At 32.1% G+C, this 25,559-nt stretch overlaps 1 protein-coding gene across 1 annotated transcript in view; it reads right to left on the minus strand.

Annotated features, from left to right (window-relative positions):
- LOC134711851 (uncharacterized) overlaps positions 1–25,559 on the minus strand; it is a 63,601-nt gene that overhangs the window by 6,681 nt on the left and 31,361 nt on the right. The window contains exons 7-12 of the mRNA XM_063572785.1: positions 18,768–18,944; positions 17,508–17,660; positions 15,707–15,862; positions 8,365–8,592; positions 6,059–6,387; positions 2,400–2,594 (exon numbers count right to left, since the gene is read on the minus strand). Of these exons, the coding sequence (XP_063428855.1) occupies positions 2,400–2,594; positions 6,059–6,387; positions 8,365–8,592; positions 15,707–15,862; positions 17,508–17,660; positions 18,768–18,944 (1,238 nt within the window). The remainder of the gene's footprint in view (positions 1–2,399; positions 2,595–6,058; positions 6,388–8,364; positions 8,593–15,706; positions 15,863–17,507; positions 17,661–18,767; positions 18,945–25,559) is intronic.

A 25,559-nucleotide genomic window follows, 5' to 3' on the forward strand; every position in this document is an offset into this window, starting at 1 on the left:
TATGTATTCGACCCCCCGTGAATAATTATCAAATACAACAGGCTTATAATTTAATGCGCCAGACGCACTGTTTCGTCTGCATAAGATTCTTCAATGACGGTTTAAAAATTAAGAAGGCCAATCAAGTTCAAATTTGAAAAGTATTGATAACCCCGAATTCCGATAAGTTATGCAAATACGGCTAAAGTTATCTTGCCTTGGATGAAAAAGCTATAGTGCAGGTAATGTTTGTGTAAGTGTCTGAAAATAAAGTGACTTAGCACCAGGTTGTATTAGTTACAGTGTGCTAGTGACGTATTAAGATATACATATATCGTCAATTAATTCCATATGGGGTAAGAGCATATTCCCATATATAATTTACTGACCACATATATATCATATTAGGTCACTAGCACACTGTACCGAATTAATCTCACGCCTATCTCATCATATGATTTTAAGGCTATTAGCCTTCTTCCATTTGTCTTCACGAAAACATATGCCAACAATAATAACAAGCTTACTTTAAATCTGTTTTTTTCAATGATTAATCATTATTTATTTTTTCTGTTGAAACTTTTCAGATGTTTCATGAACATCGTGGTATTCTTTTAAAAGGGAGGTAATATCTTCACTAACAATGTACTTAAATAAACCCTGTCTGTTTGCTTTAAATGAAATTTAGGCGATTGCTTTTAACCAATCATATGTTTAGAAATGTTAAGGATGAAAAATAAACATATATATTCCGTTTTAACCTCTTTTAAAATTATAAATAAAAAAATCAATTCGGTACAAACAACTATACTCACTACAGTTTAGATAAATCCTTGAATCTACTTAAATTGCGTACATTTCATAATTCTCCCAGTACACATTGTATTACCCTACCAGTATATTGTACAATATTTATCAAAGGAACCAGGCTTTTAATTATTTGATACCCCAGATGAGGGTTTTGTCTACATAATACATATCAGAGACGTTCAGATGAAAACAAAGATGAAAAGTCAAACAAATATAAAGTTGAAGAGCATTTTAATATTCCAGGCCATTTAACCGTTTTGACTACGGTGTCACAGAATATTGTTTCGTTGACGTAACGTGCGTCTGGCGTACATGTAAAACTAGAGGCTCTAAAGAGCCAGTGTCGCACTTGGTCTATGTGAATATTCAACAAAGGACACAGCTGTATTCATGACAAAATTGTGTTTTGGTGATGTGTTTGTAGATCTTACATTAATAAACATTCTTGCTGCTTACAAATATCGCTTATCTATAATGAACTTATTCCAGTAGTTTCAGTATAAAATGTTAGTAAAAATTTACATATTTGATGAAAATTGTTAAAAAATTGACTGTAAAGGGCCTTCTCAGGGGGTCAATTGACCATTTTGTTCATGTTGAATTATTTTTATTTTGTTGTACATTATTGCTGTTTACAGTTAATCTCTATCTATAATAATATTCAAGATAGTAAAAAAAAACAGCAAAATTTCCTTAACATTACCAATTCAGGGGAAGCAACCTAACAACCGGTTGTCCGATTCATCTGAAAAATTCAGGACAGATAATTCTGTTAGATTTGCTCTAATTTTTTTAGTTTTTGAGTTACAAGCCAAAAACTTAATTTACCCCTATGTTCTAATTTTAGCCATGACGGCCATCTTGGTTGGTTGGCCAGGTCATCGAACACATTTTAAATCTAGATACCCAAATGATGAGTGTGGCCTAATTTGGTATAATTTAGCACAGTAGTTTCGGAGGAGATCTTTTTTGGAAAAGATTACTAAGAGTTACGAAAAAAAAATGATTGCAAATTGACTATATAGGACAATTACTCCTAAAAGATTACAAAAATTTACGAACAACTGGTAAAAAATTACTATTAAGGGCAATGACTCCTTAAGGTGTCATCTGACCATTTTGATCATTTGACTTATTTGTAGAATTTACTTTGATGAACATTATTGCTGTTTACAGTTCATCTCTATCTATAATAAAATTCAAGATAATAACCAAAAACAGCAAAATTTTATTAAAATTACCAATTCAGGGGAAGCAACCTAACAACGGGTTGTCCAATTCATCCGAAAATTTCAGGGTAGATAAATCTGGACCTGATAAACAATTTTACCTCCGTCAGATTTGCTCTAAATGCTTTGGTTTTTGAGTTATAAGCCAAAAAATGATTTTCAGAATAATACTTCAATGTGCTTGGATAAAAGGTCATTTTAAAATTATCTATCTAACTTATGTTAATTTTGTTTCTTTTCAAACAACCATTTCTTCTGCAATTTATTAAAAAAAATCAATTTGACCAAAAACTGTATAAATTCTGCATATTTAGGGCTAAATCACAGCACATTAGTAATACATTTATAAGCTTCAAGTTTTGATACGTTGTAGCAACTTACCTTTTGTATTTCAGGGAAAAGATTTGATCTGAAGCATTCGTCCCAACCTGTTGGAGTTTCAATTACCCAATAAATCAATTCTCTTGGTATACCGAGCATGCGAATCATCAAGTCTTCGTTCAGTTTGTTCTGAATTTTCCGAATAGTCTGGATAACAACATTTCTCATAATTACAATATTCTTCACTGTTTTCGTCTAATAAAATAGTATATGAATACAAATAAATATATTTTAGCACAAATTAATTCTGGTTACTTTTATAAATGCACCCATAGACAGTAGGATACATGGGAGTTAACATGTATATAGAATGTGAACGTGGATGTGTATTTATACATCGCGGTTGATGAGATCTTACATGATCACACAAATAAAGCTTATTTTGTATGTCCTTGGCCACTAATTCATGGTTCTCATCAGAACTCGGAAAAGACCTCTGGGACGTCCTAATGTACTAGTAGTTGAAGAAGGTCTTCCAATCTTTTGTCTTCAGCTTTTTTTAAAATAGATTGTGTCATCGTCGTCTTCAGTCCCTGTCGTATATTGTTGTAATGACCATAATTGTTTTTCAGACAGCCAACATAGACCTACATGTGGGTTTCCTCATCAGACGAATGAAGAATTGTGATATTCCTGATTTGAAACAGGCATGTCGAAAATAATGAATTAAACCGGGTTTTATAACTAGCCAAAGCGTTCACTAGTATGACAGTCACTTACAATTCCATTGTATTGGCAATAATGTGTGTACAAAACAAACGGACATAATAGGTAAAATGTAAAAATAAGGTTACAGCAGTCAACATCGTTTTTTAATTAATCACTATATACAATCAACTAAAAGGTCAATATAAAACAGAAGATGTGTTATGATTGCCAATGATACAACTCTCAACAATAGACCACATTAAAAAGATATCAACTATATGTCACCGTACAGCCTTCGTCAATGATTAAATTCCATACTGCATAGTCAGCTATAAAAGCCACCAAAATGACAAATTTAAAACGATTCAAACTAGGAAACAAGAAATAAAAAACCCCAAAAAAAGCATATAGACAAAGCAAATAAGCATAAACAAAAGACAAAAATATATAATAGGAAATTAACACAATGACGGGTAAGTAGAGTCACGTTAAATTCAAATTACCAAAAATAGACTAAACTTTAAAAGAAATAATTTATAAAGACAAATTAAAGAATCTTATATTAAATAATCAAGATGACAAACAACTCATCTAATTTGAGAGGATGTATTAATGGTTCCCAAACAGAAAAGGTGGGACTGATAATGGAAATAACATCATCAATATACCCTTTGTGTGAAACTAAATAATCTATCTTTGATTTCCTTGACTTTTTTCAAACCTTGAAGTATGGAAATAAAAAGTACATACAACAGTTAAGGTGATGAAGTTAAATGTTGTTCTCAGTTATAGAGGCATTACTCATGAACAGTGAAACAGTGTGCACAACAGCATGTTTTGGTATTTTCCAATATCTAAAGCGGCAAAGCACAATAACAGTGATATCTATAACACCCACATTTTAACAAGTACGGTTGGAGTGGTGCAATCCAAATTCAAGTTGATTTTTAGTAATAGTGATTTTGTATCAGTTTCAAAACAATTGGCTGATGCTAACTAAAGAACGGAAACAAATTTTGTGACGCATGGCCGTACAAACTGACAAGTGTATAAACCAATGACAAAGCTGCATTGGCATATAAATCTAATAATAATTAAACGGAGAAGAAAATATAAAAATATACCAGGTGGTAATATACATGAAACTGTATACATTAACGTGGGAAAAGCGAATACAAAAGAAAAAAATATCAATTAATAAAACAAGAGGCTCTTGAGAGCCTGGGTCGCTAACCTTCGTCTATGTGCAATTTAAACAAAAGACACAGATGGATTCATGACAAACTTGTGTTTTGGTGATAGTGATGTGTTTGTAGATCTTACTTTACTGAACATTCTGGCTTCTTACAATTATCTCAATTTATAATGAACTTGGCCCATTAGTTACCGGATAAAATGTTTTGTTCAAATTTACAAAGTTTACAAAATTATTAAAAATTGACCATAAAGGACAATTACTCCTTAAGGGGTCAACTGACCTTTTTGGTCATGTTAGCTTATTTGTAGATCTTACTTTGCTGAACATTTTTGCAGTTCACAGTTTATCTGTATCTATAATAAAATTCCAGATAATAACAAAAAACAGCAAAATTTCCTTAAAAAATTTCAATTCAGGGGCAGCAACCTAACAACCAGTTATCAGATTCATCTGAAAATTTCAGGGCAGATATATTTTGACTTGCAAAACAATTTAACCCATGTCTGAATTGCTCTTTATGCTTTAGTTTCTGAGTTATAAGCAAACATCTACATTTTACACATATGTTCTATTTTTAGCCATGGTGGCCATCTTGGTTTGTTGGCAGGGTCACCGCACAAAGTTGTTAATTTAGATACCTCAATAAAGATTATGGCCAAGTATGGGAAAATTTTGACCAGTAGATTTAGAGGAGAAGCTTTTTGTAAAAGATTAGAAAAAATAGGAAAAATGGTAAAAAATTACTATAAAGGGCAATTACTCCTTAAGGGGTCAACTGACCATTTTAGTCATATTGACTTACTTGTAGATCTTATTTTGCTGAACATTACTGCTGTTTAAGTTAATCTCCATCTATAATAATATTCAAGATAATAGCAAATATACGATATCGTTTCCTTAAAATTGCCAATTCAGGGGCAGCAACCCAACAACCAGCTGTCCGATTCGTCTGACAAATTCAGGACAGATAGATCTTTACCTGATAAACAATTTTACCCATGTCAAATTTGCTCTAAATACTTTGGTTTCAGATTAATAAGCCAACATCTACATTTTACCCTTATGTTCTTTTTTTAGCCATTGCAGCCGTCTTGGTTGGTTGGCCGGGTAACCCCACACCTTTTAAAACTAGATACCCCAATGATGATTGTGGCCAAGTTTGGTTTAATTTGGCCCAGTAGTTTCAGAGGAGATTTTTGTAAAATCTAACGACGGACGACGACGACGAACGCAAAGTGATGAGAAAAACAGTGGGTAAGAAGTATTCACAATCTAATAATAATACGTAAACATGGAACCGACAACCCCTTTATAGAATATTTTCATATTTATAAATCATCTTCATCACAGACGCCTTAGTTAAAAAATGTATACATTCTATACTGAATGCAATTCAAAAAGAATACTTTCGACGATTTACGGAAAACAAACAAAAGAAGTCTTAGAAAACATACATTAGAAAACACAGAGTCTAAATTTATTCTTTTTAAATTATCTTCGAAAATATGAGTAGACACATATATTTCTTCATTTTTTACTTAAAAGGAAGTGTAGAGCAAAAAGAAAATAACAAAAACAAAAACGCAATTCAATAAACTTATATTTTAGTCTTTTAGTCTGATTAAATAATCTTTTATAATATGAGGATGGCATTATTCTGTGAAGAGTAACAAAAAAAAGGAAAACTGCAAAGATAGTTTTTGGAATAATCATATATTAAATAAGGCTCGTTGCCTCTCAAATTTAGAGTAACTCTGTGATCAATTGGAAACAGCTATGCTACAAATATCTGTAGTTTTAGTTAACTTCATACCTTTGAAGGTCGTTTCTTCCATTCCTGAATTCGGTTATTTGTTTCTGCTGAAAATTCGCTATAAAATCTCCAATTTTCTTCGAAATCTTTATATTTGGGCAAGAGCAGCTTTAACTTATTTTCTGCATCACTTCCAAAAGTTATGTATGTATCATCAAATGAAATGAGTAAACTGCATTTGTCTTGAAATATTTTTGTTAAATTAAAAGCAGCTGATGTTGTTTTTGCATTTGTAACGACATCTTTGCTGAATGATAAAGAAAGTTCAATTGTGCTAATTCCAAACTTTAATACAGCAATAAGAAGTTTTCGCTTCGATGTTCCTTGATCTACAAATAACGTAATATTTCTTAACCTTGATGGAATATTTCTAAACTTTATATTCAATATAGACCCATATTTCTTTAACTTGTTTTTTATTTGTTTTTTGTTTACAACAATATCAGCTACCTTTTTTGAATACTTAAACAAGTCCGGAGCAAGGAACACATGTGGGTGCTCTCCTCTTTAGCTTGCTAAATTATAAAAAAACAAGAGAGTGGATCTAATTCCATTCACCCCGTATTGAAAGGAACCGGAAAATATGTGATCTTTTTAGAAAAATGGGCTGCTTTATATGTAGAGAACTAGCTTGTAAGTAACTGCTAGTAGTCCTGTGTAAATCTATGAATCACTGTCATGTTGCTTGATTTCTTTTGTTACCTATTCTGACATCGGACACGGACTTCTTTTAAACTGAGTTTCACTCTGCTTTTAATCTACATTTTCTATATGAGAGATTTAGTGTTCTCCAAAAACATGTTTAACCCCGCCGCATTTATGCGTTTTTCAAAATTCAGGGCGTCTTATAGTTTTGGGTGTTTTTTTTTATATTAGTTCATTTACATCTTTTAGAGTTCAGTATAACGTCCATATCCACTAAGCAATTACACATTTGAATTCTGGGCCTCCGGATAAGTTTTTTTTTTTGCTGTATTGGAGCTCCACTGGTGGCTTTCGGCTGTTTGTTTTTGTTCTTTGGTCGGGTTATTGTCTCTTTAACACATACTCGATTTTCATTCTCAATTTCTTTCATTATGATTGTGGTATTTATAACTAGAGTTATTAAATATTTGCTGTTAAAGATGCTGTCCGTAATATTTGTACAGCATTTTATTTTAATTTTTTTCTTTCTAGAAAGTCACATAAAAAGACAAAAATATGACTGTTTCCGGTTAACATTATAGTTAACTTCTTTAAAGTTATACGTCTACGAACCTAGTAAAGCAAAAGAACATGTGGATTTATCATAATTTTATACCAGTATTAAATCTTAAACTAATAAATAATTAATCTTATTCAAAATGTCATGAGATTGGTTTAAAATGAGCGTAGCAAACCGTTGATCAGATGTAAAAAAAAAAACCTGCACTATGTGCCTGTCCCAAGTCAGGAGCCTGTAATTCAATGGTTGTTGTTTGTTTATGTGTTACATATTTGTTTTTTTCTTTCATTATTTTTTACATAAATAAGGCCGTTTTTTCTCGTTTGAATTGTTTTACATTGTCTTATCCGGGCCTTTTATAGCTGACTATGTGGTATGTGCTTTGCTCATTGTTGAAGGCCGTACGGTGCTCTATAGTTGTTAATGTCTGTGTCATTTTGGCCTGTCGTGAATAGTTGTCTCATTGGCAATTATACCACATCTTCTTTTTTATATTCATTTGTTTCCTAAGTTTAACACTTTTAGTTGAGCCAATATCAGATCAAGAACGTCAAATTGGCAATTGATCAAGGGTCATGGATCTCACATCAAAAGACATAAAGCCTAATACATATGGATAAGATGAAATCATATCAACTAATAAGAACCTACAGAGCACTTCGACAAACATATATTAGAGTTGCTTCAAGTCAGAACTTACACTTTGTTTGACACATTGTTTTTTATTAGGGTTGCAGTTTCTGAGGATTTACGATATCGAGTAAAGTTAGAAAATCACCTGACATTAAACCCTTTAACTCTGTTTCGTTTCTGTTGTCCATGCATCTCGTTTCTTTTAAGGAATTACACTGTTCTATATAATATTGTTTAATAAGACACGACCTTTTTTCTTCATTGTAACACGAGTAAGATTGATCGTTGAAAAGCATATAACTGTTTGCTTCTCCGTGTTGATATGTTTCTTCAGCTCGTTTTTTTTTTTGGAATAATGCCTTTTGAAATAAGAACATTTGTATCGTTTAAACGACTGCACACTTTATCAAATGTAAAAAGGGAAAAACTGTTTTTGTTTTTTAAGAATTGGACTTTGATTAAAGCTTACCTATCCATTGCGCTCTTTCTATTTCAAGAGACATGTTTTCCAATGAAATAAAAGTGTGCTTGTCAAGATCTGTTTTTCCACCTGTATACAATAAACTGCACTCATCACATATCCGAATTCCACAATTATAGCACAAAAGATCTCCTACTTTGTTTTTTTCACAAATAGCGCAAAAACACGTGCTGTCGTCATCTGAGGTTAATAATTTTGTCTTATGTCGCAGCAGTTCTACAAAATAAAAATAAAATCGCTGCAACATTGATACTGTAATGCTCAAAGATATAAAATAAAAAAATATTTATGCATGTATCTGTATATGAGGGTCTGGTTGGGGAAGGGGGGTGTCTGTTATTCTGTAAACATTTAATTTCACCCCTTTTTTCTCTAATCTTAAAAAAATAACTCCCTTTTTTTCTCTAATCATCAAAAAATGTACCCCTGTTTTCTCTAATCTTCATTTTTTTTTGCCCGTTATTCTCTTATCTCCATTTTTAAGGTCATTATTCTTTAATCATTTATCCCCATCCAAACCCTCGTATATAATTTTGATAAATTCTCTTCGATATTTGAGGTTTAAAATTGTTTTGGTAACCTCTTGTCTTTTTGTCCTTCTTTAAAATAACTAAAAGAACATTATTTGAAATTAGATGAAAGACAATATAAGTAAGTTTAGGCAATTTAAAAATATATGTTATTGATAAAAATATATATAAAACGTCTTAATAATAGTCAACGATATTCCCCACGAGGGCGCTGGATCGTTACAAGTAACGATATATGTCACAATAAAATAAATAATATAAACGCCTAATAAGTGTACACAACAACACCGATAACATAAAAAGAAACTATAAATGTAATCATTTATAAATATTTCGGATAACAGAAGATATCCTTCATCATTACAATCATATAAACCGATAACAGATATCATATATACCGATAAAAGTTATCCTTCATCGGTATATATGATTGTAATGTTGAATGCTTCATTTATCAGTCTACTTAGATTAAGCTGTTGCAATCTTGAATTTATACAATAAAAAAGTCAAACCGAACATAAGGTAAGACGCTTGCACAATTCTAAAAATTTGTTAAACACGGCATATGTAATATGACTAATTACAACAGAGAGTTCAAATATATTCTTTAAATAAAAATAATAATGTGCGATATGAACTAGCATAATTCTTAAGCTTTAACGGTGTCGACTGTTATGATGTTACAAGAAAGATTGCGTCAATACAAATTCCAAAATAAACAGCACTGAACGGTCTAAATTTGTAAATATTTCCGATTTGACAACGGTCAAGTAGTTACATCAGAGCATGCGATGTTTAAAACAAACGGTCGTTAAAATCTAATAATAAATTTTGACTAAGGTAAACTAGTTGAACGTAGTTTGATAGTTATACACCCCTCTAAAAATTTAGTAATTTAAATTGTTATATTCAACAGATTCATTTTAGAAATGAGTCAGAGTGAGGTAAAGAAATAGAAACAGAGACTGTAAAAGTTAGTAATATAAACCAGATGTGAAGATCTGAATGGAGTCTAACTACAGCTTTTCATTTATCCCATTTGGTGCCAAAGTTGTTAACTCTCTCATGAGAGATTTTATAAGAAATTAGACTCTTGACCTCACCACTCAATTCAACAAAGAGATCACAACAAACCTGAAAAACATGTGGGATCAGGGACATATTGATGAAACACATTTAAATATCTTAAACTTGAAAAAATCAAAGCCGGGGCGTTTCTATCTTCTGCCCAAAATACTTAAAGTCCATAATCCAGGTAGACCAATTGTTCCCGCCAATGACCACCCTACAGAGAAAATATTAGAATTTATTGACTTTCATCTCAGACCACATGTAGAAAATTTACCATCCGATATACAATACACAACACATTATCTTAAGAAAATGGAATCTTTGAACCCTCTCCCACCTGAAACGATCTTTGTCTCGCTTGATGTTACCTCCTTTATACTAACAACCCCGATGACGATGGTATTGAAGCCTGTAGGGAAGTCTGGAACTCTCGTAACACCTTACATCCACCAACTGAATGTTTCATCCAGCTTCTTACTTTGGTATTACAATGCACTAACTTCACATTCAATGGTGAACATTTTCTCCAAGTTAATTCCGTTCACGGATTTGGCTATACTTTTTGATCCTTTTGGATTAACAGCTCCTCATCTTTTATATAAGCTTTGGATTTCAAATATTTTGGCCACGAGCATCACTGAAGAGACATGTATTGTCGAAATGCGCATCAGGTGCAAGAAAATTTGTACCGTTAATTTTATTAATGGAACAGCAATCGGAACAAAGATGGTCCCGTCTTATGCCAATATTTTATGGGGAAATTACAACATGAGAATTATCAATTCTTCTCTTTATCAACCCCTCTCTTGGTTCCGATTTATCGACGATATTGACATGAAGTGGGATACTACTGAACAAGAACTAAATTTGTTTACTAGTATTCAACATGCCAACTATGCCCATCCCTAGATAAAATTCACATATGAAATCTCTGACTCTAAGATCACATTTCTTGACACTACAACGTAAGTGAGGGATGGAAACATATTTACAGATCTGTAACTTGCAAGCCCACAGACAAACATCAATATCTGTCTCCTTTGAGTTGTCACCCTAAATATTGCACCAAGAGCATTCCCTACAGCCAGGCCATACGAATACAAAGGATATGCTCCACCAACGATGTTGCAAAATACAAGAACTTCGCGGTAACCTAAAACATCTGGGCTACAATAGAAAATACATTGATAAAGGTTTTGTCTCATGCTAACAACATCTGCCTAGCTGAACTTTTACAATATTAAGTCAAAAAGGTCAATAGGAGGGTGCCTTTTGTTTTGACTTAACATCCAACATTTGACTACTTATCTCACCTTATCCGCGAAATTTGGAAAGAAATCGAAAAACATCCAAAACTATTCAAGATCTTTCCCGAACCACCTGTACTGGCTCTCCGTAGCCCCAAAAGCCTGAAAGACTTGCTGGTGAGAGCTGAGTTATCCTCACCAGCAGGCTCTTCGTCAGAGTGCTCTTGTAAGGATTGCGGAAACAAACGTTGTCTGACTTGTAAACACATACTGGTTACCCAGACTTTTAACAGTCACTCCACTGGTACAGAATACACCATATTTTGCAACGTTAATTGCAATAAAATTGAGAATGGAAATGGGGAATGTGTCAGTGACAACAACCCGACCATAGAAAAAACAACAACAGAAGGTCACAAACAGGTCTTCAATGTAGCGAGAAATTCCCGCACCCGGAGGCGTCCCTCAGCTAACTCCTAAACAAATAAATACTAGTTCACTGATAATGAAAGCCATACTAATTTCCAAATTGTATATAATAAACTGAAATTAAAATAATACAAGACTGACAAAGACCAGAGGCTCCTGACTTGGGACAAGCGCAACAAAGCGGCGGGGTTAAACATGTTTGTTAGATCTCAACCCTCCTCCTATACCTCTAGCCAATGTAGAAAAAAAACGTACACGACTACAAATGTTGTGTATCTCCTACAGTGTAAATGTGGTAAACAGTATATTGGCGAGTAAAAACAGCCGTGTCACAAACGAATGAACGGTCATCGTAGCGACTACCAATGCATGCCAGACCACCCTCTTAGTCGACATTTGATATCCCCTGGTCACACTAAGGCAGATCGCCTGGACCATAATAATCATTGACCACATCTCTGCTTGGTCTAGGGAGGATAGACATACTCGGGAAAGATTTTGGATAAGAAAATTACCAACTTTGGCACTAAATGGGATAGATGAAAAGATGTAGTTTATTGTTTATCCTTACTTATCAATTATACATCATTTAAGTAATAATTGATGCAAGCTATTATACGATATGAAGCTTTATCATGTTTAGGCATTTTATTTGTGATAATTTTTGCCCGAGCGACAGTGAGGACTAAAATAACACGAATACAATGACTACTCATGTTAAAACTACGATAAAGTGTATAGCTTGCATCAATTATTACTTAAATAATGTATAATTGATAACATTTAAACATGTCATAATTTCGGAATGCAACACATTAATTACAGTCATAAAATTAATGAATTAGTAACAACATGTGCATCATTTAAGATTTTGGAAGTTTTTTTAAGCTAATGCAATATATTAAATGGATGCCAATTTGATAAAAATCATTATTCTGCAGTTGTCTATATACGCATGTGCACACAAATTTAATTGTATTTAGAGCATGGAGTTGTTCACAAAGCGAAAGAAGCTTGGCATTAAAATATATAGTAATATAATAATATCTTTATTCTCATAAAACAAAATCCATGGTACAATGGATCTTATTATAAACATTAATAAGATAACATATATACAGAATTAATACAAATGTATGATCTTCAACTAGAAAGACATTTTCCAGCTACATGAAATATAAACATACATGATGTATGTATACAATATTATATAAAAGTTATAAAACAATGTTTCTTGGACGGTCAAGTTTGTTCAATGTTTAAGATCGCACTGTTCTTTTGATTTTTGTGTAGTTTTTGCTGTGCATATTCTGCTTTTGTGTCATGGATGGATATCCCCTATCTTTTTATTTTCTTTAAAATGATTTCATTCAATATGACTTAGCTCTTTTTGGAGGTACAATAAAATGAACAAGAAATTATTTATTGTCGTAGACAGCCATACCGATTAAAACATTCCACTCTTTGAGATACCCCAAAATCAATCGAAACAGAAAAATCATCAGAAGTAAACTTGTCAATAATAACTTTTGGTTCGGATAAACGGTTTCTAGTTTTGGTTCTACAGGCGAGTAAGCAGTTTCTTCTCCCTCTGACATAACAGTACACACCAAAAAGAAGAAAACAAAACTAGAGAAGCAAGGAAGGATCAGATAATAAGCAATAATTTTATATATGAAATGAGAAAAGGTTCCCCAAAATTCACTTTTTGTGACTCCAGCAAATGACAATACAAACACTAAACATTCAATCTAAGAACAAATCACTAATGCAATTGAGTCATGCATCAGCGATGTCTTAATTTACAATCATAGCTGTACAATTGAACCACAATTAATTTTTCGATATACGTTTCACCACGAGATTTTCATGGAGTTTATTTTATCTCTTATATCGAACTAAAAGCATTTAATTTTGATAAATTATGTATCACAACAGGAAGATATTTAAGATAAATGTACGCTACTTTAATTGTTGAATAAGACAAACACGTACAGGAAAAGTACAAAGTATACGCTTTCTATGTAATTGGGTATCGACGCTCGATTGCTAAATCTTAACTGTTATATTTAATTATTTTTGATAGTCTTTCCTTCGTTTTTTTTTTGGCCAAGCAGTATGTTTTGTGTTAGAACTATGATTTCAAGTTACACCTTTTAATTTTCACTATCCATATTATGAGCTAGAATTTCTCTAAATCGACAGTTAAGTACCTTGTGTATATAAATTTATATAGGAAATATTTTTATGAGACGAGTGCCAGTTGTTAGAAACCCATAAAAAAGTAAGGAGATGTAGTATGATTCCCAACGAGACAACTATCCACCAAGGTTCAAATTGAGTGGATGTGAGGCATTAGTAATAAGGCAACTCATACCGTTCAGTCGTTTTTAAAAGACTCCAACAAGACCAATATGAAACAATCTAATTGATAATACTAACGACCTAATGAATAACAAAACAATTTATCAAAAACAAATATGACAGACATGCAACAATGGCAACGAATGAACTACAGGCTCCTGACTTGGGACAGATACATAAATAATGTAGCGGGTTTTAAAATGTTATGCATTCGTAGGAGCCGGTAAGTCAGTTGTTTTATTTTTTGTTGTGAATCAAAGTTTTGTTCGTGTATTTTTTTATTTTTTTTTACATTTATCAGGTAGCTATAGTTTCTTAGTTCGAATCGTTTTACATTTAAAAGAGTAGGTTCAGTAAGACCCATTTTTGGCCCCAAAATATAGCAGTTTTAGAAAATTATGAAAATGTAATCTTTAAGCTATATTTTGGAAAGTAAAATGCTTCTGCTACATAAATATGAGCTGTTTTTGACAGTACAGTGCACAAATATCGCGTTCTAGCATGATTAAGTCATGCTAAATTACTAAAATCTTCAATATTTTAGCATTTTGGTTAATTTTTTGTCGGTTTCCGTCTAAAATGAAAGTGGCCGCATTTGTGGTCATTCATAATATTGAAATGTAAGTTGTATTTGATGATAATACAAAACATATTTAAAGCATTTGTGTCCATTCATAATATTGAAATGTAAGTTGTATTTGATGATAATACAAAACATATTTAAAGCATTTGTGTCCATTCATAATATTGAAATGTAAGTTGTATTTGATGATAATACAAAACATATTTAAAACATTTGTGTCCATTCATAATATTGAAATGTAAGTTGTATTTGATGATAATACAAAACATATTTAAAGCATTTGTGTCCATTCATAATATTGAAATGTAAGTTGTATTTGATGATAATATAAAACATATTTAAAGCTCGAGGATGAAGACGGATGCGGCCACTTTCCTTTTGGACAAAAACATCTGAAAAGTGATGTTTTTTTGTCATATTTGATAGATTTTTCATATTTAAGCTTGAATCAGAGCGTTTTTAATGACTAAATCAGTTAAAATCTTTCACATTGACTAATCGAATCAATTGAAATAGACACTTAAGTGTTTAAAAAGTGTCCAAAAACTTTCGTTAGATGAACCTGAAATTTGAGGCCAAAATCGGGCCTTACCGAACCTACCCCTTTTATTTTAACATATTTTATTTTGTTTGAACATATAAAAAATTGATATGTCTAAGTTAACATAGATAGTCCATTACTAAAAATAATAAGTTATTATATAAATATAAGTATATAAGACGTGTCACAACAACATTTAAATAGGTCTTTTTGTTAATTTTCTTTTGGCTTTGTATCATTGTATAATGATTCCAAACATTTTAAACTGTTTAATTTAATTAGTTCTGAAATAATAGAATAGAAGGGATGGGGCACGATCGGGTATCCACCCATCTGTTCATACACAGCAAACACAAAAATAAATTGAACAGCTGTTCTAATTATTTTTTTGCGTTTTAAAACCACAGTCCCTGGTAAGGTGTCCCAGGATAACATGGTTTACCCGATCAAGTGCGATGTGTGGCAGTATTAAATGCATGAGCCTACTTTTTCTTTTATAATTGTATGTACATAAACCAATGATATATTGTATTATAATAAAACGTCCTTTGCTATCATACTTTACCTTTTGATTTGACTGGAATATCTCTAACCTTGTGATCTATACACTCCGGAATTTTCGTATGCAAATCTGCACAGTTTCCACACAGCATAAGTGAATCACAGTTGGTACACATAAGTGAAGCATCTGTCAAACTGTCATGTTCCATTTGACAAAATTCTTTGAAAAAATAAGAAAGAAAGAACTATATAAATAAAAATCCGCCAAAAATGTGCTATAAACGCCTAACTAAATTTCCTTTTGAATAACAAATGTTGGCAAAATAAACTCTTATAGAAGAACCGAGCGTTAATAATTTACTATATAGATATTTTGAATGAAAGTATGATTTTGCATTTCATGAGGCATTGTTGGTTTCCAGGGGAATGCACTCGTGTTGTGAATAATGCATCCTCTAAATGGAACAAATATGTTGTCAATCAATTAATAAAGCCTCTTGAAAATGATAGTTTAAGAGAATTTCTTTGAAGAAGCAAAGCAGTTTTTACAAAGAAGGATTTATCTCTCATAAGCCTCGGTCACATCTTACCGGATAGCTCGAACTTACGCCTAACGGGTAACTTTTTTTTCAATCCGTTATGTTCGTTAGACGTCCGTTCTTATCCGTTAGACGTCCGTCCACATCCGTTGCATGTCCGTTAAGTGTACGTTTTATCCGTCGACGTCCGTTCTGTCCGGTGGAAATTTTTTAGCATGTTCAAAACTTTGAACGGACGTCCAACGGAAAGCATGTCGTTGAACGTCCGTTTTGTTTCCGTTTTGTATCCGTTACGTGTCCGTTATTCATCCGTTGGAGGTCTGGAAGATGAAGTCACCAACGGACTTCAACCGGACGTTTAACGGATAAAACGGATGAGAAACGGACTTCTACCGGACGTATAAAAGATAAAACGAATGATGAACGGATCTGAAACGGACAAATGACAATTGAAAATTTCGCGTCAGAAATGCAAATTCTTGGTATGTCAGATTTTTTAAGGTTCATGAACTCTTAATATTCATAATCGATATCAGCGTAAAGGCACATATTCACAATCAAGCAGCTCTTATTCAAGCCAGACACTGCGCTTTGGCGGCATTTTGAAGAATAATCCAAAACCAGTTACACAGAAACATTCTGAATACTTATGCGATTTACATGTATTATTATTGTCGCTTTTAATTTTTCCGCATGTCTTGTTCATCTGTTTTGTCCGTTACGCTTCCGTTAGGGTTTCGTTTTATGCGTTACTCGTCCGTTGGGTGTACGTTTGACATCCGTTCTGTCCGGTACGTTTCCGTTTCTCGTACGTTGCACATCCGGTGTGTGTCCGTTATGCATTCGTTACACTTCCGTTTTATTCGGTCAGTACATCAACAGACTCCCAACGGATTATCTTTTTGTCAACGGACAACTTTTTTTTGTCATCCGTTAGACGTCCGTTCGTGCTATCCGGTAAGGTGTGACCGAGGCTTAAGAAAGTTGAAACATATTTATTATTTTTCACACTGGCAAATTGATCAGACACAAGTTTTGAAACTTTTAAACAACGTCATTTCCAAAACAATAAAAAAATATACACAACAATTTAGGAACGCATCAAATAATTAAAGCATAAAAGACATGGAAACAAAAGAAGCTTGTTGAAGCGAATCAATGGATTTGAATCGAGTGAATTTTTTACAGTATATAGAACTCAGACACCGATTTTTTTGTGTGGATTTATCCATGCGCAAATCTTTTCATGTCTATACCTAACTTTAAGAGTCAATAAGTATTATTTATGATTTCAAACAGTTTTTATTACCATTAAATATCAATTACCTTGAGAAATCTTTTCAGCTGTCTTGATTTCAACAATTATATGAGAAGTCTGTCTATGCTGTTCTGTACATCTCGTACATAAATTCATGAAGCCACATGTTTGGCAAACACTATCTGCATTTGTTTTAGTTTCATGATTTTGTCCACACAGAACTGCAATGAAGTATTGATAAAAGATGAAAAGTCTTTCTATCAGGACACCATTCTTTCGTTATCTAAACTTCTGTGTTCAGCTAATCAGAATATCAATAATTATTGAGTAAATTTATATTGTAAGAATTTCAAACCACTCGATAATGTGGACAACATATCTTCACACCTTGAAACATGTTTAACTGACATATCGAGTAAATATATGTGCTTAAACATGCTGAAACTGAACTAAGACAATACGGATCTGATCTAATTAACTCCAAAAACTCGTGTTAAGGAATTTTCGAATCGTCATCAGTTATTTGATGGATGCACATGTTGTGAAAAATCTTTTGATAAGACATTGAGCATGGAAAAGCAATGAAGTGCCGTCACAAAGTGGTATCACTTCCAAATTCGGAAAATTGGTTGAATTCATTAATGTATCATCGATGATGCCTGTAAATCTTAAGTCTTTTTGCTAGTCACATTACGTCTAGACTACAGAAACGCTCGGCTATATGGGGTATCTACCTGTGCGTGCGATATGAATCATACAAAGATACAATGTAGGTATGATTTGTTAAAATGTGATCAGAATTTGTAAGTTGTTGCGGACCTTAACATAACAAACGAACACAATCATTTGAAAGTAGATCATTTTTCTCTTTGACATACTACTTTTTCATTTTTCAATGTTAAGTATTAATTTAGACTATAAAGTACTTCGGATTTGTTACCTACATATGAAATAAACTCGTTCAATAAAAGGATGTATTTTTTTTTGGTTATTTCATCTGAAAATTCACTGTTTCAGGTAGTAAATTTAACGCCCCGTACCAAAAATGGCAATTGTTATATTATGGTTCGTTTCTGTGTGTGTTACAATGATTAACATTTTTCTCTTTGACATACTACTTTTTCAATTCTTAATTTTATTGGATCCGATAACCAATTTAAAGTGGTTGAGTTTAAAACCTCTGATTTCATTGTCATATATTAAATTGTGGTTCATTGATCTGAATAGAATACATATAACGGCATTGCTATCCGGGATGTTGTTGATATGGAAATCAAAACCAAAAGTTTCAACTGTCTCATGGTAGTAATAAATATATAAAAACATACCTTTTCTCTTTCTGTGAACTTTATCAATACAATGACTTTTGAGTGTAGGCACTTTGGTATGGATATCTTCACATTTACGGCAAATGTACTGATTACAGTCGTAGCAAAAAAACTTCACTTTAGCTTTTGATTTACCATGATCCATTCTTGTGCACCTAAGTGGGATATCACATTGATCTGTAAAGACACAACCGATACTCTCCTGAATGCATTAATTGTATAGCAGATGTTGTTGCATAGATAACTATTACAAGAATGACGATCTAATCCCTTCCATTTTAAGCAAATGCTAATATAAAAAAGTATGTTTTCAATATTTCTGTACCAATTAAACTGCCCAAGGTAACATTCGTTTTTAATATGTCAGCATTAACAACACAAACATTGCATTTTTTACTGCACTAGATAAGCTTTTTCACAATTTCTTCAGTGATATTCAAGGTCAACATATTTATATTCGAAAATCCCAAATACCTATGCACACAAATTGAAGACCTCATAAATCCAACAAAAAGTTTACCGGACCCTATGACTCATATATTGCACATGAATATATAATAATAGCACCTGAGACCAGAGTAAGTTTTAGGCTAGATTCAAGTTGTGCAGAGACAGTTTTTTTTTCGTTGATTTTATTATTCGCTTTGCTGTTATCACTTGGAGTTGAACTTTTGATAATCCCATCAGTGGAATCCGCGTCTTGTTCGGGAATGATTTAATGTGTCCTTATTTTTGTATATTGTATGATTAATAGATTACGGTATCGCTTCTTAGGATATTGATAAATATGTATGAGGAGTTAATTTACAACCACAGGGTCGATGCCATTGCTGGTGGATATTTATTTCCTCGAGGGTATCACCAGCCCAGTAGTCAGCAGTTCTGTGTTGACTTGAGTTATCATTGATATGTTCATAAACATAAATTAACTACTGACAAAACTTTGAAATTTTGAAATACTAAGGCTTTTCTTATTCACGAAAAGACTACCTTAGCTGTAATTGGCAAAACTTTTAGGAATTTGTTGTCCTTAATGGTTTTCAACTTAGTACTCTTTTTGTCCTTTTTAAGATTTTTTATTCGTGCGATACTGATGATTTTTTTGTAGACGAAACGCGCGTCTGGCGTAAATATAAAATTATAATCCTGGTATCTATGATGAGTGTATTTCAGTCCTAATATATATTTCAGTATGAACGTTTTATACATGATAGGAAATCGGAGTTGTGGTATGATTGCAAATGAGACAACTGTATATTGATAAACAATGGAGTAGATGCCAACAACAATACTGAGGATTTGTATAATTGTTAAGAAAATAACTCACTGTAAACAGTTCATCAATTAGACATATTATCAAGAATAAATACCACATACGCCAAACAATTCAAACTGAATAAACAGCTAACTGCTTGATTGATCATAAACAAATATCTCTCAAATAAGATGTGATAATAAAACAGAAGACTACCACATTGTCTATGGACAGTGACATTTTGAAATCTTGCGGGGTAAACACTATAATTTCCATTTAATCAATCTTCAGATCTGTGTTATAAAAATGGTTTAAATATTTTTTTATACTAAGAAAAATATCGCCCCCCGATGTTTAGCAACCCGTCTCCATTTACCAATAATAGCAGAAAGTGAATTACTTATGTAGAAACAATAAATATAATATGGTATTATTGCCAATGAAACTTCAAAATAAAAGTACGAAAACATAAATATTGCAGACCGTCAAACAACTATTATGTAGACTATATCGCAAGCTGTAAGACAATACTAAACAGGTTTCGTTTTTTCTTCATATGCATTTTAGACAAGTAGACAATGCGTCATGTACAATCGTTTGTCTATAAAACACTTTTGCCAGTTTTATTTCAATTTCTTTTCAGGTGATATTCGTTGATCTTAAAACAACATTAGAGATCACAAAATGATTTTCTAGGGGGAAATCGTTTCATTGACAATTGTACATCTTTTTGATTTTTGTTTTCTTTTAACACCAAGAGAGAAAAACACAAGCATTCAACAAAACAACGTCAACCAAAACAAAAAAAAATCTACATTTTTTATAATTATTAATATTCAAAATAACGTGTTCTAAAATTTGTTATGATGCTTACTATTCTTGAACTAGTCACTTGTCATATTTTTACCGACCGAATGGTTGCCAATGGTTGCTTTCATCCTTTACATTTTAACTTTGTAGAACAGTTGTCCTATCGACAATCATAGCACATCTCCTAATTTAATAAAGAGGTTCGAGTGATTTGAGCCTATACCAACAGAAAGAGTATTTACGATTGAAAAAAAGTCAATCACAAAAATACCAAACTCCGAGAAATATTCAAAACTGTTTACAAAAACATTTTTCGGTATAGCTGTTCCGCATATCAAATATTAAAAACAAAATCCATTGGTGAGGTTATTTTGACAATTTATATTGTTTTGAACAGAAGATAAAACGTTTAAATACTAATTGTTTATATGTATGAAAAAATATAAAATTTCACATACTGATAACCGACAGACTCTTTTCTCATGAACACATAAAGAAGTATTGTTATTCCAACAGTGAGGGCTAAACAAAGTGTGTATATCTTTCCTGAAATACAGCTTAAAATGAACAATATAATTTTATTTCAAATATCTGTAAAAACATTGTTTTGCTGGTTGTTGCAATATTTTTATATGCAACAGTACAAGACAAGTGACATTAACCATAACATTAAATTTTTTAATGCACCCTCCTAGCATAGGCTAAATCATATAATATTCAAAACCAGTAAAGTTGCTTAATAGAAACAGAAATGTAAATGCATTTGAATCACTTTTGTTTAAATTTTAATTGACCATAATTTTGCACTTAAATGTCGATTCAGATGTGCCACATACTATTTGAATTCCTGACATTTATAAAAGAGCATTATTTTAGTAGATGATCTATTAGCAATTTGGTTGAACATTGGCAGATTAAAGGAAGTATATGAGTATAAAAAATACATACGGTTAAAATGAAGTTATTTTATTTTAACATATCTATATTTTTGAAAAATAAAAAAGTGGTTAAGTATATTCAGTTGTTTAATTGGTTTTATTTCATCAGATCTTGATTTATGTTTGTGGATATTTATTGTGCACTGAGCTCTCTGTTGTTGATCTAACTGCGACGTTTGTCGATTTTCACCCTTTATTTTCATATTTTCGGTTAAAATTCTAAATGATGCTAAGTTCAACATAAGTGATATAAGTTGACATGAAAAAAATAAATTGTACACAATATTTATGTATAAGTGTGAAAAACATGGGTTAAAACTAAAACTCATATTAATCACTACTTGCTGCTCATATAAAATACGAATCATGAAATCAGAGAACTACATTTTGATAAGATTAAGTTTAACTTAATAAGGTTGCTTAAAGGCAGGTATGTTGCGATAAATTTAAAGCCATTTCTATTTTAGCGCTCTTTGAATATGTCTTGTCTGAATCAAATCCCTTCACGTATAAGCTCAATATGTGCTGGTTGAACCTAAAAAGTCTACCAAGCAATATCGTATGAATATTTGTCATTACAATTTTGAGACAAACATATGGATATATGAATGGAAAGAACAAAAGAAAATAGGGCAAAGGGACAAAATGATTCCAATACTTCCGCTTTATCATATGATGAGAGATATAGATGGATAGAGAAAAACTAAGTCTATGGAAAGTTTTTTTTACATTTTGTTGACTAGTTTCAGATTTTGGTATTTGATAAAAACATTCCGTTTTTAATTTTCATTTGAAGTTCGAATATTTCTGTTCTTTTACTTATTTTTTTTGCATCAATATCTGAATTTTAAGTTCTGTAATATTATTTCGCTCAGTTTTGAAATTTATGGTTTTTCTTTCTTTGAAAAAAAATAAAATAATAAGGAAGCAGTCACTAACTTAGTCGAAGAAAAACAGATGACAGCATGACTATGGCTAAAAGTAGGACAGACAAACAAATCTTCGTAAAACACTTTACCGAATTATATTTAATATCACAACATAATAAACTCATCATAGATACCAGGATTTAAATTTTATATATATGCCAGACCCGCGTTTCGTCTATAAAAGACCCATTAGTGACGCTCGAATTAAAAAATGTTAAAAAGCCAAATAATGTAAAACATTGAAGAGCATTGAGGACCAAACATTCCGAAAAGTTTTGCCAAATACAGCTAAGATAATCTAGATTCCTCGGGAAACAAAGCCTTAGTATTTCAAAAACTCAAAATGTTTAACAGTTAATTTATGACTATGAACATATCATTGATGACTCATGTCAACATAGTAGTGCTGATTACTGGGCTGGTGGTACCCTCGGGGAAAATAAATCTCCACCAGCAGTGGCATTGACCCAGTCGTTGTAAATAAACTCATCATAGATACTAGGATTAAAATTTCATATATACGCCAGTATGGTGATAATAGATGTTCATGAAGGTTATTTAATTTTGAAAAATAATTATTTTTCAGTCATATTCAATAAATAACTAAAAAGTGTATAAAAACGGGCTAACATTAAAAGAAATTTTCCGGAGTTGACATTGAATACCGCCGCAGACAGTTTTCATCCACACATTGAACGAGATTAATCTTTGTAACATTTCTTTCTACATTGGATAACTATTTTACTAAATATACTAATTTTATTCCTTTAAATTGCCCTTTTTCTAAATACGGTTGATCATTAATTACCGATATTAGCAATATTATATAGCAAAAAGAAAGCGAAATGATCTCCATTTCAGATGGTGTTTTTCCGGGCAACTACAAAAGCTTCATTAGTATCTGGTCCTACATTATACTAAATGCAGTTTGAGATGATGGAATTATTCCCTCGATCTATGAACAATATATTAATTCTAATTTTGACAAACAAATATTTGAATATTAGAAAACACTTTGATTTTATTGCAATCTTATCATTTTTGAAGGTTTTTTTCAAAAATAAAATTTTTCTGTTACTATAGTGCAACCAGCATTTAAGTTTGCACTTGATTTGAAATCATGGTTATTTTTCTTATACGGTTTACATCATTTGGGGGGGGGGGTGCACCATACTAGTACTAGAAAATGGCATTTTGTGCAATTTTAGCAAAATTTAGAAATTTTTAGTTTCGACCTTTGATCTTGATTTAGCATAAAACTGATAAATCGACGAACAAACAAACGCTTACGTAATCGCATAAAAACCGAACGATAATGGATGAGATGCTTTTTACAAGGTAAGCGTCACCTTCTTTTTTTTCTCACTATCATCGAATCCACATATACTTTGCCTTAAAGTCAAAATCGGGAATAAAACACACAAGGTAACCTACCTGTAAATATAAAATTAGGGATGGAAACGAGAACTGTGTCAAAAAGACAACAACTATACCGAATAGCTGACACTAAAGGACCTTAAACACAGCCGGAAAATCCAGCTCAAAATTGCGGACTTTAGCTATTGTAGTATATAAAGTGTTAAGATTGTGAAAGTAAGACAGTTGAGATTATTGGTAAACGAGTTTATCATAAATATAGAAAAGAAGATGTGGTATGATTGCCAATGAGACAACTGTCCACAAAAGACCAAAATGACACAGACATTAACAATTATAGGTCACTGTACGGTCTTTACCAATGAGCAAAGCCCCTACCGCAAAGTCAGGTATAAAAAGCCCTATATGACAATGTAAAACAATTCAAACGAGAAAACTAACGGCCATACTGACACGCTATGTATTGTTAACTACTGTTGTGGCAATTCGTGGAGCTCGTCACATAATTTTGGGTAAAGATAATAAGATTGAAAGCCATTCAATGAACTGCTCTTAATCAACTAATAGACGTTTATGTGTATGTTTCTTGCACAATTGTTGGAATGGTATAGTATATTTTCGTTTCCTGCTTCACACAGTTTGTTAACTCTAGACCTACCATTTTTACACCACAACACTAAAAGAGTTTGGTGTTACCATTGTCAAATAATAATGTATTCGGAATAAGCAGGAGTGTAATCACCGGTAGATTGCGCAACATTGTTCTAGAAAATATTTACTTAATCTGCCAAGGGCGGCGAGTAGAGTAGTTGATCGTAACCTTTGGCTAGCAAATATATTAGCATGCCTGATTTAAATGCAGAGGTTAATCTATAAACAAGATTACTTTGAAATCATAAACACATTTCATATCTGTCATACTATTGTTTTCGTAAATTGTGTTGTTTCAAATTAGGTCATTAGTTTTCTTGTTTTGTTTGTTTCACATTTACCATGTTTAAATGCCCTGTACCAAGTCAGGAAAATGACCATTGATCTATTATAGTTCGTTTCTATGTGTTTTACATTTTAATTTTGTGTTTCTGTTGTGTAGTAGTTCTCTCATATTTGATACGTTTCCCTCAGTTTTTGTTTGTAACCCGCATTTGTTTTTCCCTTTTTCGCTTTATGAATTTCGAATAGTGGTATACTCTGTTGCCTTTATTTAAAGCCTTGTATACGACTATACGGAAGGTTTTGTTTGCCTGTAACTCTGGCATTCACTTCATGTGTTATCTGGTCGATATTTGCCTAATTTACAATTATACCACATTTTCATTTTCAATAGTGGTTCAACGATCGCATTGATTAAAGGCTTACCATCAGTTTTGAATTCTTGAACAAGTTCAGCAGTATTATGAGAAAATCTGATATTTTTCAATTTTATTTTATATTTTAAATAACTATTTAATGAACGTGTTATTATTATAATCCAGTATGTTGG

Source organism: Mytilus trossulus, chromosome 3 (assembly GCF_036588685.1).
Source record: "Mytilus trossulus isolate FHL-02 chromosome 3, PNRI_Mtr1.1.1.hap1, whole genome shotgun sequence".
NCBI lineage: Eukaryota > Metazoa > Mollusca > Bivalvia > Mytilida > Mytilidae > Mytilus > Mytilus trossulus.